The following is a 16,082-nucleotide window of genomic DNA, read 5'->3' as shown; positions in this document are numbered from 1 at the left end:
AGCCGATGGAAAAGAAGTGAACTGCAGGCTGTAAAATGAAGAGCTACCTTAAGGTTCCAAAGGTCTTACACCATCCCCAAGTGGAGAAGCTCTTGTGACTCATTTTTGGTCTGTGTCATTCACAGCAGGAACTCCCAAAATGTTCTCAAGTCTTGCTGCAATGTCCTGTTGGTAAATGAAAATAAAAACATCGTTAGAAATGGTCCAGAAAGTGTCCAGTTTGGGAAATAGCTGAGTAGTGTGACATGCCTCTGACACTGAGCTGGCATCACTGGGCTGAGCCTTACTGATCTTCTCAACGAGCTTTGGAATCAGCAGTTACCAGTTCCAGCTTGTCCATTGCTGGCTGCCAAGACTGGATGTTATCACAACAAGCTAGAGCAGTTCGTGACTTTGTTGTATGTTCCCAATATTTTCCTTGGCAACTGATTCTCCTTGCAAAGATTTCTGGTATGAATTTTGTCAGATTCAATGCTATTATCACTCCTATGCAAATATCTATGGCATGAGCTGACCTAGGCCACAGTGCTGATTGGATTCCAGGTTGGGTTAAAGCTTGGACATAGTTTGGAGGTGCTGATCACAAGAAAGAAAAAAGAAGAAATCAGGTCCTTTATTTTGAGTCTGGAAGAGCTGAAAGGCATTGGTGTGTTGAATAAGAAAACCATTGCTCATTCTTTGAGTCTTTTCCAGTGTTGAGAAAGGTGAGGCTGGTATTGGTACATCTGACCTCATCATCAAGTGCTCCTCCTGGGTGGAACGCCTGGTGGAAACCTGAATTTCAAGATATAATCATGCTGTGAAAAGAGCCAGGGGAGCTGGAGGCCATAGGGGTCCTAGTTCTCAGCAGAAACTGGAGCCTGGATGTAAAAAGTTTGCCTTAAATAAAGTCCAAGAAAAAAAAACAAACAACAAAGCTGTGCAGAACAAAAAGGAAAGCACCTTGAGGTTCTCAGGTGCAGCACCCTATGATATGATCCCTGATAAATTATGATAGTAACCTGCTTTGGGTGAGGTCAGGTCAGGTCTGCCCTGAAGAATCAAGCTGTACTGTTCACTGCCATTCTAGTTAGAAAAACAATACTTTTTTTTTTTTTAAACTATCTGGAAAGCAGCTTTTTTTTTTTTTTTTTTTTTTTTTTTTTTTCTGGACTAGCTATTTCTAATATCAGACTCCTTGTACACTGTATAAAGAAATCATACTTCTTGATATGCAGCTTAGAAAATCCAAAGATGAATCGTAGCTGATGTACAATGCAGCAGCCCCTCTTATCAGCAGAAGTGGAGTCTGTTGTGGCCCACAAGCTAATGCTGACCACTGTGCAAATCAAGAATGCTGACACTGACCTGCAAAATATTCCACAGGAGACACCCACTTCTTCTCAGAAACCTCATTTTATGCCATAGCAGCTATGATTTTTTTGGCCCTCTGTTTATCTGAAGTTTGGAGAGAATTCAGTGCTTTCTCAGCAACTGGCCATAAACTCTGGAACGCCTTTCTGAAGGAGGTCAGGAAAAGTATTATGGTGAACCTTCCCTGCTTCCAACCTTGCATGTTAAGTCTGATGTTTTGACATCTGTATTCTGCGTTAAACATCCAGTTACGTTTATTGTCATATCTTCAGTTCAGTTCTGTCACCCTGTACCAGCAAGGTCCTCCCACTGTCATATTCAAACAATCCTGAAAAAAAACTGTCTACCAGCAAGCCTGGGGAAAAAAACCAACAAAACAGAATGGAAAAAAAACCCACCATTGATAAAAATATTGCTACATTTTGTGTCCACAACTGTTTCTTAAGCACCACATACTTTCCAGTGGCAGGGTTGCTGTGTTTATTATTCATCACTGATCCTGGGCACATCCAGAGTCCAACCTACCCTGGTCTAAGGTGGAGGGTCCAGCAACTAAAGAGGGAATCACATTTCCTTCTCTTCTAAATGTCTGAACTTCATGTATTTACACACTCATTTAAAGTACATACAAGGTCACAGTAAGACTGTAGAACATACAGAGAGTAAAGGCAGTGACAGCAGACAGTAAAAAACAGTGACAGCAGAGTAATTACTGCTTATAAACCCGGTCCTTGTATACTCCCTGAAGTACATTCCTAAGTTGGGTTAATGAAGAAAGAAGATGGAGGAGACTTAAAGAGACTCTTGTGGCATTGTTCTGGCAGCAGATGTCATTGTGCCTCAAGGAGATCACTTCAGTTTTCTTGAAAACACAGGAGAACTTTTTTTCAGGTATTGTGCTACTTCATCTCCCTCTCAGCTTCCTCTCATGCTGAGTCTGTTGCATTGCCCCTAGCCTGATGTACAACATTGCTTCTACTGAAAGTCTTTCTTAAGCACAAAATAGCCATTTGGTGGAGGGCCTTTGCTGAGTGTAATAAGCTGGTGTATTAAATTAACATGTTTGTTCATACTTAACATGTCTAAAGCATGCAGCTTTATTATTTCAAAGCATCAGGAATTGGCAAGAGCAGAGGATCAGTTCGCAGATTATTTCACAAAAGAACTATGCTGTTCTAGATCCTGATACTAATGCAAGGGAGAACTGGAAAAGAAAACCCAGGACAAGGACTAGTGCTCTGAGAGCGCACAACTGAGTTCTAGTGCAGGAAGATTTCTTTTCTTGGATTCAGGAAAGCAGAAACTACTTGAAGACTCAAATGGAGAACATTTGTGAAAAAATAATATTGACAAATGGTAATTGTGTCATTGGAGCAAGTGTGGAGCAAGACTGATTAGGGAAATCAAGTAAGAGATATCTGGAAGCAGCCCAACGCTCTGAAAAAAGAGTGCTTTGGTGTCTGACCCTACTGGAATTACATGTGCTCCAAAATGAGGAGGAAAGCAGTATATGGAATCTTTGTCTTAAAGGAAAAGATGAACTGTCCTTCTGTTTTCTTTGTTACTATATAGTAAATCGGGGGAGCCCATCGCTTCTCTTAAGACTCCTGTGAAGTAAGGAACTACTGTATGTAGCCAATCCCCTACCTGACTACAATACAACCCACAAAACAGGCAAGAAAATACATGGCTTTCTCATACAAGCACTAGCATATTCTTGTAGTCTCACATTCTTGAAACTCTCTGCAGCCAGATAAGGTGATATCAACACACTTTTTCAAGTAAAAGCTTCAAGTCAAAAGGTTAGCAAGCTGCGGTGTAGTTCATGAAGGAAATGGTCATTGACTACAAACTAAAACAAGGGCTTCTTTTCTAAGCCAGATTTTACTCTTAGATGTCAGAAAGTGCATTTGATTTCCATTTGGCAGGCACATCTCCCTTCCAAGCAGCACATCTAAGGCAGGTGAACGAATTTGCTAATAGAAATGAGAAGTTGATCAACAGCTCTGTGTTTGTTAGGTCTCACATCTGTGCTCCTAAGGCACATCCCGAAATCTTGATTTCTCCTTAGCTTTCTGTGTATGTCAGTTCTTTCCCATCCAAGAGCCCAGGTCCTCTTCCTGCTCAAATCAGGACAATGCAGATGGGGAAGGGTAGGAGGGTTTGGGAGCAGTTGGGATGTATCTGCCCAGGAGTAGCTTTCAGTCTCCCAAGGTTACACACAGGTCATGTGTCCATCCTTACCAGCACAGAACAGTTGCTCACAGTGGTGACAGTTGCTGCCGATAATCCTCTTTTGCCCAACCAAAATCTTTCACCACTTCAATTTAGGGACCATTTCAATGCCCCAGTCATTGGAAACAGAGCCAGGTTGCTGGCTGCTTTCTGCCTTTTCAACTGAACCAGTGACCAGCTCCCTGTAAGGTAGATAAAAATTCCTGGACAAACAATGCAAGCGATGACTGGGTTCCCTGTGACAGTTCAAATCAGTCAGAAATATGGGTCAGCATTCTACCAGTAAACTGTATAGATGTCATCTGTAGCCATCATACAATCAGCATCAGCTCTCTTGTCAAGTACTCTGACAAATGCAACAGAAATGCAGCCATTGACAGTGTCTGATCTGGATCAAATATTGTACAGTATCTGACATTAATTGTTATGAAGCTGCAACCTGTTGACTAGACTAGACTTGTGGTTTTTTTATTAGTTTTGCTAAACTTTATATAATTGCAGATCTGAATTACCCTTACTGCAGCCTTAAGGCCAAGTGCTTTAACGTTTGCACATCAGGTGTTTAAGAAGGCCTGTCTTCTGTTTGTATCTTTAAGTTAGGACTTGACAACCTAATGAAAAAAAATAATAATCCTGGGAATGTATCATCAAATAGTCAATAAAACTGAAGTGCCAGAACTCTTACGTTGTTCCAGTATTAAAATACTAACAGGATGGTTTTAATTGAAAGATAAGTCAAAGGACTTAGTAAGAAAAATAGTTCAGTAACAACAGCAGGTGGAGCTATTGGAAACTTAAAATATTGGTGCTGGTTGAGATACAAAATACTCTCTGTGCAAAGTTCAAGACCATGCGCATAGTGTGTTTTATTTCCTGCTACTAATGTTCCTCTTACATACGTGCTCAAGAATGTTATCAGCACAGTTCTTTCTGTTTATGGTGTCCATTATTGTAGTACCTGCCTGCTTTTTTACATAGTTTGAAATAAAACTGTCTTTTTTCCTTAAATAACAGCAGCAACAAAACCAAACCAAAACAAAAAACAATATTTGTATACTTGATATCTGGATTTAAACTGTAAAGTAAGTGTAATTTGTTTTGCATATACTTTAAAATCTACCAAATTAAACACATTTTATTTAACTTGGTAGCCTTACAAGGCAAACTCTCTGGAGGAAGCAGTAATTTTTATTTGACTGTTAGAGGTGGCAAAATTTAGAGCAGTTTTCAGACACACAAACTCTTTGTGAGGTTTGAAATGAAAGCCACAGGCTTCAGGCTTTACACAAGCTGGAAACAACTGCTGTGAGTGTAATTTAATTAATGTGGAGCAGAGCAAGGTGATAAGGTGATTGGCCTCCAGGGGACAGGTAGGGAGGATAATCAATTATTAGCTGTGAAAGCTTTAGGAGTGAGCTGTGGATGGTTTTCAAATGGTTTGCACAGTAAAATGCCAGAAGAGAGAGAAGCAAGATGACTTTAAAGAGTTTTTCATGATATTCCTTTGTAATTGAGTTACAGGAAAATATTGCTGTTTATTATGGGGTTAGCATTGATAAGAAGTTTTGCATAGTTCTTGCGAATATGTTGAGCTTTTCCTTGTGTTTCATGACTTGTATTGTTTTATTCTGCAAAGTGAAGCTATATTAGAGCAATGCAACCACGTTTCAGCATTCAAACATGAACCTGAACAGCTAGCTCATTCATTCAGAGTAAGAAAAGCTTTCCCAAGAAAGAAGAACAAAGGAGGCACGTGAGTCTGCTCAGACAGCCAGATCAGGGATTAAGGGGTAGTTCTGGATAAATACTTTACCACTGAGTCACTTAACAGAGTGTGATGGGTTGGTCTGGTTATTCTGCATCAGTTTCAGCTGAACTGGTGAAATTAAGCCACACACTAGCAATACATCCTTGCCAATTAAAAATACAATTTTGAAAAACAAGTGGGGCAGAAGACTAGGTGATATTATATACTTTGTTACTATTTTGTCGCTTAATTTGTAGTTACTCTTAATCTGATATTTTTGATATTATCATTCATATATTTTTAAATACATAGCATATTCAAATGGGGACTAGAATAATAGCAACTAGAATAAAATTCTTCAGCCATAAATATTGTAAAGGTAGCCTTTGATGTTTAGGATATGAAAGAGCTTGCCCTAAGTCATGAGCTGTCAATGCTTTCAACCTGGGAGAATCTTTCATTTTGAATTGTATTGTAAATTATAATAAAATTGAAAATAAAAAAGACTGCTAATGGAATGGAAGTCAACATACAAACCAAACCACAACAGCATCTTTTTATGTACTTATTTTGCTTTATTGGCTAAAACAGCCATTTCCTTTTAAGTTAATTTAAAACAGACTTTCTCCCCCCTGGAGTGAAAAGGTTTTATTGAAGTTTTGAGTAAATGCTGATGTTGGAGTTTGACAGAAATAAAATGAATGGCAGTACATCATTTATAACCCCTGACTTGTTTCTTTTTTAATGAATAGTGTAATAAAGGAGAACACAGATCCACTTGTTTTGGTAACCACCTCATACTTCCCCAGAGGCTGATTCATTCAGTGAGTCCAAAATTAGAAGGTGACAGTGTTTGTCATATTTTGAAGTTGAAAAGCATTTGTCACTAACTTAGAAAATATAAATGGAACTGGCAGCTAAAGGAGCTTCCTCAAACATTTGTTTTGTATTGTTTTGTTTTGCATTTTGGGTTTCCTTTTCCTTTTTTTTTTTACACTACTATAAATCAAAGTAACTATCAATTTAAATATCCTAAGTCCTGTATTCAAGTTGTACATGAAAACAAAACACAAATTCTTTTTATTTTTTTTCTACACAAAATGTGCAGACAAGGGAAGCACTAGATGCGTGATGAGTAAAAGCACTCGTGATAAGAATGGCTGGAAAGCAGGGAAGGATTTTAAGAGTCAGCTGGACCTGATGCACAAAGGATACTTATAAATGGATCTGTTTGCAGTGTCTATGAGCATGATGGGATTTATATATGCCCTGTCAAACTTCCTGTGAATAATGCTGGTTATAAGCAATGTCACAGTATGTGACATATGACAAATTCTAAAGTAAACGGGGGCAGATTTTCTTGATATTCTTCAGTATCACCAGCATTTTGTGTGATCACATGTACTTCTGTAATGTAGAGGCCAAGTAGAGTTTTTACAAGTAGATAAAGTTCTCCTGATTCTTTCAAACACAATATTTTACTCATTCATTCTTTTTTCTTGTCCCCTCCCAATGAAAAGCATATGTAAGCTTGAAAGCTAGCTACTCATAAAAACATTAGAAAATTCATATGCATTTGATTTAGAATTAACCATCATTTTTTAAGTATTCCCATTCCTATTATACAAATGGATATACAGAGGCCATAATCCAAGTGTTGCTTTAAAGACATCCCTCATTATATAAAAATTAAGACACACCATAACAGGAAATTTTAGCTTTATTATTGTGGCTGTGAAACCTGTAAATCATGTCCATATGTTTAAAAAGCAAGTCATGCTGAACACAGTAATAAAAGGCATTTCAAACTTCAAACAGAATGTTTCTGTTCAATAACCTTCCCTCTGAGAAGGTCATTTAGTCATAAGTTAAAAGCTAATGACATCAGTCAAAAACCCGATCTGCCATGAATTTTACATATCCTATTTAAGCCTTCTACATTCTTATATTAAATCTCTACAATTAAATTCTGATGAATTGATATGAGACACAACATAAAGCATTTCTATTTTCAAGTTTATTGAATTTTTTGAAATGGATTGACTCCAGAAATTCTCAAATCAGATAACACTACAAGTTTTTCTAATCCTCATCAAATTCTAATTATCTCCTTGTGTTTCCATCTTCACTCAGAGCCTCCTTTCAGTCATCGCTTTCCATGTAAAGATTTACATCCTTTAAATGTGCCATGCTATTAGCAACACACAGGTATTCTTTGGTCTGTAACAGTGATGACTGCCACACAACATAGGCATTCATAGCATTATGCTTAATCTTTGGAGCTTTTCCTCATAATATTTGTGTGGAAGATATTAATAGCCATTACGTGCTCAAACTGTGATCATTTTCTCATCATACAGAAGAGTAAGATGGATAAATGCGGCTCCCAACAAAGAACAGACTGGCACAAGGACTTACAAGCAAGCGATCTGCCAGGATCAACATTTATTGTAAAATAAAAGCTGTAGGATCCCTGTGCTGCCAGCACGGTAGTGTACTAGTACCATCCAAGAAGTAGCTGAGTCAAGGCTTTGGAAGATGGAAGGGACTTTCTAAGTCCTTCCTTCTGCAGAAGCCCATAGGAGGGGAAGGATGGCCAGTGCTTGTATTCCAAGGCATTAACCTGTATGATTAGAGAAAGGTATTCTCACATTCTAAGTGAGAATCTGGCTAATTCAGAGCACTTGGATGCCTCTGCTTTGCCACCCAGCATAGTGCCATATGTTAGGTGAAATGAGGAGTTGCATCCATCCTGCTGATTTTCCAGGGAAGGCTGCGGGGCTTCTGATCATTTCTAGCACCTTAGTGATTGCTTTAAGAACCTTCTGAAATTGGAGCAGACTTATTTGTCTCTCAGGTTGAAGTGTTTTGGGGGGGGTGGAGGGAGGAGGGGAGGGAAGAAAGAAAAAGTATTCACTAGGCAGATCAGAAAGCTGAGGAAGCTCTACAGATCAGCATTGACAAAGATTCAGGCATAATTAATACAGGTTTTCAACTGCTAAATTTCTCTCACTCTTTCCAGATGTCACTTAAAGTCAGAGCCCTGCACACCCAGAGGGCATCTTCTCATCCTGTCTTTTTATGTCAGTACAGCTCTACTGACTTCAGGAATTATTCATTTGTAAGTCTATCAGGTTTCCACTTAAATTTAGCCTGTGGAAATGCATTCATTTTCCAATTGCTGTGTTGTTAAATGACACTATAAACTACTGCCCATGGGCAATGGGGCTGTAGTAGAGGAATATATGTTAGCTTTCTTAACACTTAAGAATTCAGCTTGATGTATAGTTTTGGACAAAGGAGTTTTGTTGCTCCATGAGCGACTAGTGCAACCAGTTAAGTGTCTGTGTCTGGATGAGCATGAGGTGCTTGGGCTTGCAAAGCATCATGCCTCTGTTGTTCTTCGTCTTTTTGAGGAATGCACTAATGGTGCAAACAACCACAGGGTCAGTAACCTCAACTGTGAGTGACGTGAAAAATGACGGGGAGTTTGTTCTATCTAAACACCTTTGCAGAGCTTGGAGGCTTCACTTAAAGGAGTGTAAGGGTGAGCTTCTATTGCCCAGCTGCCTCATCTTGATTTGCACTGGGGTCCCACTCTCCTTGTCTATGCACAGTGTGGATCAGTTGCACATGGCCTGAGCTGTGGAGGAATCTCCTCAGTGAAGAGTCTACTGTAGAGAAGGAGGTGACCTTGCTACAGGGCTTCACCTTGTGCAGTCGCATGTCAAAACACATTGTTTGGTGAGAGGTTCCCAAGCTACTTCCCAGTGTGGTTAACAAAACCAGCCTGCCAGTGTATTTGTACAGACCTAGATGACAAGATGATTTGGAGGGCTCTTAAAGCAGTCATCCAGTGTCCCACTTTAAGTGCCTTACTCAGAGAGAAGATATATTACATTGCAGTGCTTTCTCTAACAGTTCAGTCCACCTTACACGTCTGGGCTCTACTTTTATTTTAAAGAAATCTATTTTTCCCTATATAAATTAAAACAAGACATGAAAAGTCATTTTCCTTTCCACATATTGTGTCAACATTTCCATCTCTGTTGCAGTTGTTTTATTTCCTCTGTCCCCTCTGTTCAAACTGCAGTAAAGAATTGAAGAAATTCAGCAAAGGGAAAAAAATGATTCCATCATCAAGACCACCACTTGTAGTTCAGGACTGCTGCTTACAATATTTCATCTCAAACCAGATTTCAGTGGTCCAGAAAATAATACTGTCCTTATACTTGTCTTAGTTAAAATACTTTTATTCAAGCCTCATGCTGGTGAAAAGAATTTCAGTGCAAAGGACATATTTTCATACCATGGTAGACCAAAAAAAAAACCCCATCTTCTCCTTCAGAAAATTGCTGAACAGTTAGTACTTAGTGTGGCTGCTATCCCCTTAGGGAGGCTAACATGCTACAACAGGAACAAATAAATAAATCACACATGCCTGTCAGGCAGACGTGGGAAAAATGGTTCTTCTTTACTGAAATTATTGGACTTAGTGACCTTGTGTCTACCAGTGTTTGGGCAGGAGCCAGTCCCAGAGGGACAAACATAGAAAGGCTGTACATGAGGTGGCTTTTGGTTTTTGCTTAATTTCTTTTTGTTTGCCAGAGTTTTAAAATAACAGAGATTAAAAAAAAAAAAAAACACAAAAGCACTTGAATAACTGATGTATTTATTTTCTTATATACAATTAAATATGGCACATCTGACAGTAGTTGTACAATAAATTCAAAATGATAATTAAAGCTGGACAGTAGATCAAATAACTCAGTGCTGACCCTATTAGAAGCCAAATCCTGCACACTGAATTTCTGAAGAAAGTTTTACCCTACGGTTGCATTAGCTAAGGATTCAGAAGCTAAGATTATCTAGTCTCAATTTCTGAAAGTCTGGCTGTTGACCGTGACTCTGTTACCAATATACCAGCTTCATCTTCCATAGCATGACATTGAACTGGCTCTTTCTGCTCTTACTTCCACAGACAGAATTTCATCAGTTGTTTTTACCTCTTAGAGAACAGTTACCAATGCCCCAGAGGATTGACCTGCAGTTAGTGATTACTCTAATAAATAAATTGCAGACTGGATTCATTCTTCTGCTGTTAATGTGGAAGATGTTCGTTTTTACTACTGTTTGAAAGTCAGTGACAGCTACTTTGCAAAGCAGTGGATTTCTGGAGAACTGGAGAAGCTGAGTCAAGGATTCTCTTTGCTTTGAGACCCATGAGAATTTCTCTTCTCCTTTGGACATCGACAATGCCTGGGACATGTTGGCTTTGCAGTTGGGCATGTTCTGGGTTGGGATGGACATTTGTCCTCACAGCTGTTTGATAAAGGAGAAAAAAAGCAAAAAAGAGAGAAGGATTTTAATGATAATTCTTCATTGTTACATTCCTCAACTTTTTCATCATTGGACACAGCAGTGTTCTCACATAGAATACACTTGGGACAGCGCTGACACCGTGTGATACAGGGACAAAAGACTTTGTTGCTGAATTCTGCTGTTCTCAAGTTTTATGAAATACTTTTGCTCACTGATGCTTCAGGTTTTGTTCTCCAGGACTAACAAGCATACAAATCTGGCATAGAATTACTGTGTACAGATTACAGTCATTTCTAGAACCTAAACTTATGTAAACAAATGATGGCATTGATATCCTCCGACATCCAAAACTCATAAATGACTGAATCTTTGATGATGTTTCAACTCTACTGATTCTTTTAGCTATGTTATAGTTGTTGACAACTATTTTATGGCTGTCTTTATTTTCAGAGCTCAATCTAAAGATGCAGATGTTGCTCCTTCCACAGCTTCCTCTCCATGAATGAATCTAAGAGGTCTGTGACAATGGACTGTATGGGTGACCACTCAGCAAACTGCAGTTCTGCTTTAGTAACCAGTGAAACTCAACTCTTGAGTTTCTATTTATAAGCTTTCAGACTGCATACTTGCATGCTCTTGGATCTGTACATATGACAAGGGCTCTATGAGAAAATAAATAAATAAATAAACTATTGCATGAAAAAAGAATACTTTAAAAGTATATTTTCTATTTATGTTTTGCCAAAGAATCCTCAAAGCTAGTTACTCAAAAGGATTAGGGGAATGCACTGAATGTAACAGTCCCAGAACAATTTTCCTGCTTCCCTGTGCTATCAATTGAATGGCTTTGTATATGTATATAAAATTTCATTAGCTCTAGTAAATCATTTGAGGACAAACATGGTGAATAATGAGCTACATGATGTGGGTGTTAATTTAGGGTACCTTTGCCCCTAGAAGTCTGTGAGACTGCATTGGTCTATCACAAAGAACACAGAGTGGGTTTGGACACCCTAGAAATGCAAGACTCAGTATCTCACTATAAATCACCTTGGTAACACAGTAATTTCAAGTGTAGCACAGTTTTAGCAGCCATTCCCTTAAAATTAGGAGAAAAATAATGAATACAGGTAGTTGAATAGCATCCCTGTTCATATTTCTCAAAATGTTAATTAAATATCTTATACTCCTTCTATCTCCTATCTCTATTATTATTATTATTACATCCATAACTGCAGCAAGTGATTCTATACTGGATGGAAATCCTAGCTGATTCAGCACTTGCACCTTCAGCATCTACACAGGCTAATTCAGACCTTGCAGTACAGCCACCGAGTGACAAGGGCACTTACCTACAGGTTTCGGCATGAAATATCTTGTGTTTCTGAGCACAGCTTTCCTGGTTCTCTCTACACAGGTAGCAGCTGCAGTTCTCTTTACTTTGAAAGAAGTCTGTGGGACACTTCTGCCTGCAGATGCATTCACAATTTTCTTCATCAAATTCCATATATTGTCCACACATAGCCAGCTCAGCAAGAGGAGGGAGCCCTGCAATAGCAAGTACAACTTTTAGCAATAAGCTTTACATGGTTAAATTCTGCTCTGGAAGAGGCTGGCTCTTTTGCTGCAGTCAAAAGGGCTCATGTACTCTCTGATTTATTTTGGTCTTCTGTTGTAACTTACAGTGCAGAGAAGGACTTTTCAACTTTTTCAGGACAGGAGTAGGCTGATTGTTTCACTAATACTGTTATTTCTTATGGGCTGAACCTTCCTAAAAGTACTTTATTTTGCAGATGCATATTAGAAGTGCCAAATGTTAGGTTTTGGGACGCAGGAATACTTATAAGAGAGCAGATTTCAAAAAGAAAGCTCCGAGGATTTAGCGTATACCCCTCGCAAAGCTGCATATCCACACAAACTAGCATACTCACTGTTCAATGTACTTCATTATCCCCACACTTTTTTGCAGAAGTAATACTATGTCTAGTACTTCAATAAGTAACATATGTACACTTGTCAGTTAAAGGAAGGAGAAAACACTTTGTTTCAGAAACAAACCCCAGCCAAGCAAACATGCTGTCTAATACCTCATCTGTCTTCCTTCAAAATACACATATGGACAATAATATGAGGTTAATCCTAGAAAAAAGGGAATATATTTTCTGAAGCCACATTAAAATGCTGGCAGCACATCCCTGGTTAAAGGTCATGGCTTATAATGTGTCAGCGGGAAGATAATTTCCTGTAATTTTACAATTAACTATTGGATTTAACCTATGGAATGTGGAATGTAACCTGTGTCCATGACCTCTGCAACCTGAGCTCTGATCTTACTGACCGGAACGGGTCTGTACACTACTTGAAAGAAACCTTCATTATTATTTGCTTAATGCTGGAAAACTAATATTCAAAAAATTAAAAAGAAAGAAGAAGGAAAGGAATCTGCCACAAATTCTTGGAAAACAAACCACTTCCTTGGAGTGATAAAGCTTGGCATGTACGAATGTTTCAGCCTTGCTTCATTTCAACATCAAAGGCGGATTTTAAGTTATTTTATCCCAGCCACAGCCAAACCCATTGTGCTTCACAGAATGATATTTTATCTGAGGAAATATTGAGTTTATGTCAACAAAAGCTATAATTTAACAAGCCACAGACTCTAATCTCCAAACTGACCTTACAAAAGGCTAAGAGCAAAGAGGAATCTGGTATTTCAGTGTCCTTTGGACGTACTCTGATATATAGTGTACTAATTCTTTCTTGAGTGGAAAGCCTAACTTGAGCTTAACTACTTTACTTGATGGCCAAATGATCTGATTCAGAATGAGAACAGATCCTACAGGGAAAAAAAAAGCAACATGAAACTGATCTATTAGCCTTAGGACATCTTAATCAACAGAGCACTTCGTGAAATTATTAGATTCTAGTTCAGCTTGCTTGCCAGCTTTTTTTTACAGCTGCCTTTGTTTATTGTTTTATTTGCTGAGTGCAGTTTAAGCCAGAGAGGCAAGGCTTCCTTCTGTGTCCATCTGCTCTACTGCTGTCATAGTTTTACTTTGACCAGTACAATTTCTTAAGAAAATCATGTATTGGTTTTTTTGTTTGTTTGTGTTATTTATTTTTAATTTTATACAAGCCATGGGGAAATTTTAACTTTATTCCTAAAACTTACTTCCAGTAGGTGCCTTTAGACTTACACAGTTCCCTCACAGAATATTTCCTGCAAATTTATTTGACAGTAAAGTTTGCCAGGAAAAGCAGAGAGAGAAAAGAAGTACTGAACACTTGTATTAATTTTTCCCTCTTCCATTTGCTTCTACAGACTTGAAAGGGTACACTTGCATACTCCTGAACATGTATGGTATACCAGTTTGAAAGCATCCTAAACATTTTAATATAGTCATAAAAGATAATCAAATAATTTCAAAGGTCATATAACCTTTTGCAATGATTACACCTAATAGGAGGAATTGTTTTTACCCATCTTATTCCTGATGTATCAGTTCTCGAGAATGTCCCATAATGAGAATTCTAGACTTTCCCCACTGTATATTCCAGGGATAAATCTTTCTACAGTTAAAAGGTTTTTCAGAATGTACGTTATACAATTTAAGGTTAATATAAGATTAAAAAAAAAAATCAAGAATGCCCACTTCATGTTTTTAGTACATTCCTGTTTCTTATTCCCTTGTTTCTAGAGGTGAAGTAAAATGTCCAAGGAAAAAATATGAGATGGGGATAAACATACCAATGTTTATTTTCAGGTGAGTTTCTGCACTGTAAGCAAGATCTGTCTAAGGATGTAGAATCAAAACTATAGCTCTCACAACAAGAAGTGGAACAAAGCCCAAATGCAACACAAACATCCTGCATATAATAAGCAGAAGTGTCCATTGTTAATTTAATTTTACCTTCCCGTCTGTTTGAGTGCTGTACGTCTGCAACACATTCACATTTGTCACTATCCCAGACCCATCCATTATGGCAAAGTTTGTTCGTAAAAGGACAACTAGAAGGGGAAAAAAAAAAAAAAGATAGAAATTTAAAAAGTAAATATAAAGAGCAGCAGCATAGTTATTTGGTGGAATGAACCTACTGGTGTTCTGCCACCTGTATTGCGTGAAGCTGTGGCATCTGTGTGCGTTATTGCTGTAAACAGAAAACCTTGACAATGGATGATGGAGCTGGATCTCTCTCTATTTTACAATAGAAGTAGTAGATAGAGCATATATTTCAGACTACATACCTAGGAAGGAAATGGCAACAGTTTTGCAGCTCCATTTCCTTTTTTAAAAATTTGTTTTCCACTTCTGCTCCACCCAGGGTAGTCTTAGTCTTAGTATTCATGCCATCTATCTATATGCTTACATATAAGGCTAGGCAGAGACAGTTAACATTAACTAACCCTTTAGATGTGCTTCTAGAGTGTTTGTTGAGTTAATATAGCGAATTCCCATCAGGATTACAGTTCTGCTATACCATACTTTGGAGTAAGATGTGAAATCACTTTTGTCCAAGCACTGAACCTGGCAGTTGCAAATCAAGACTGGACGATAATTGCAAAGCCATGCTTTACGTCACTTCTGACACAAGGTGCTGTAAAGTAGAGCGAAGTTCTTTATGTTGACCTCAGCATTCTTTGCATGCCCTGGCTGGTTAATGTGTGAACAGAGTTGCTTGTGTCAAGTTGGAAAATCTATGCACATCTATACAAGTAGCTCCAGTGGAGTGTAGTGATAATATTTGAACCTTGAGTCCCCTCTCAAACATCTTCATGTCTTAATGACTGCAGATCCTGCTGTACTAGTCTGTTGTTTTTTGGATTCCCATTTTCATTCAGTATTATTTACAAGATCCAGTCAAAGCTTTATAATCCTGAGTGATAATCAAGATAATTGGAAAAACATTTGGGATAACAGAAAGTGAAGGCAGCTTTACAATGACCAAATCAGAGCAAAGCAATTTTCTTGTTTCAAACTGCACAGATAGCAAATTGTAAATATGTTAACTTACCCATCTTCTTCTGGATACTGGACAGATCTTCGTATGATGGTGTACTGGTGACGCTGCGTATTTGACAAACACTTACAAGCAGTGTGATTGGCAATTTTGATCGGCACAGGTTCTGGAACACTTGTCAAAGGAACCGAGATCTCAAAGAGCTAGGTGGGTGAAATAACCATATATTTTTTTTCAGTTTCCATTTTAATATGTGAAGTCTTAAATAAAAACATTTTATCCCTTGCCACTGTTTGCCTCACCACTGCTCTTTTTTATCCATAGTTACCACAGGTATAAATAAGCAGGTGGCCACTGAATGTTCTGAAATGAGGGATGGACTATGTCCACCAAAGTAGAAGCTTGCCAAAATGATCATTCTGGTGCTATGTAACCAACATTGTCCCAAATTGTTCATATGGACACT

General features: G+C 38.2%; 1 protein-coding gene across 1 annotated transcript in view; it reads right to left on the bottom strand.

Annotated features, from left to right (window-relative positions):
- Positions 1–9,984: 9,984 nt before the first annotated feature.
- VEGFD (vascular endothelial growth factor D) overlaps positions 9,985–16,082 on the bottom strand; it is a 32,415-nt gene continuing 26,317 nt past the window's right edge. The window contains exons 4-7 of the mRNA XM_031596065.2: positions 15,671–15,819; positions 14,569–14,666; positions 12,010–12,205; positions 9,985–10,657 (exon numbers count right to left, since the gene is read on the bottom strand). Coding sequence (XP_031451925.1) covers positions 10,531–10,657; positions 12,010–12,205; positions 14,569–14,666; positions 15,671–15,819 — 570 coding nt within the window. The 3' untranslated portion in view covers positions 9,985–10,530. The remainder of the gene's footprint in view (positions 10,658–12,009; positions 12,206–14,568; positions 14,667–15,670; positions 15,820–16,082) is intronic.

This window comes from Phasianus colchicus, chromosome 1 (genome assembly GCF_987193195.1).
Source record: "Phasianus colchicus chromosome 1, bPhaCol1.hap1.1, whole genome shotgun sequence".
NCBI lineage: Eukaryota > Metazoa > Chordata > Aves > Galliformes > Phasianidae > Phasianus > Phasianus colchicus.
Note: the sequence above shows the minus strand (reverse complement) of the source record. Positions and strands in the feature narration are given on the sequence as shown.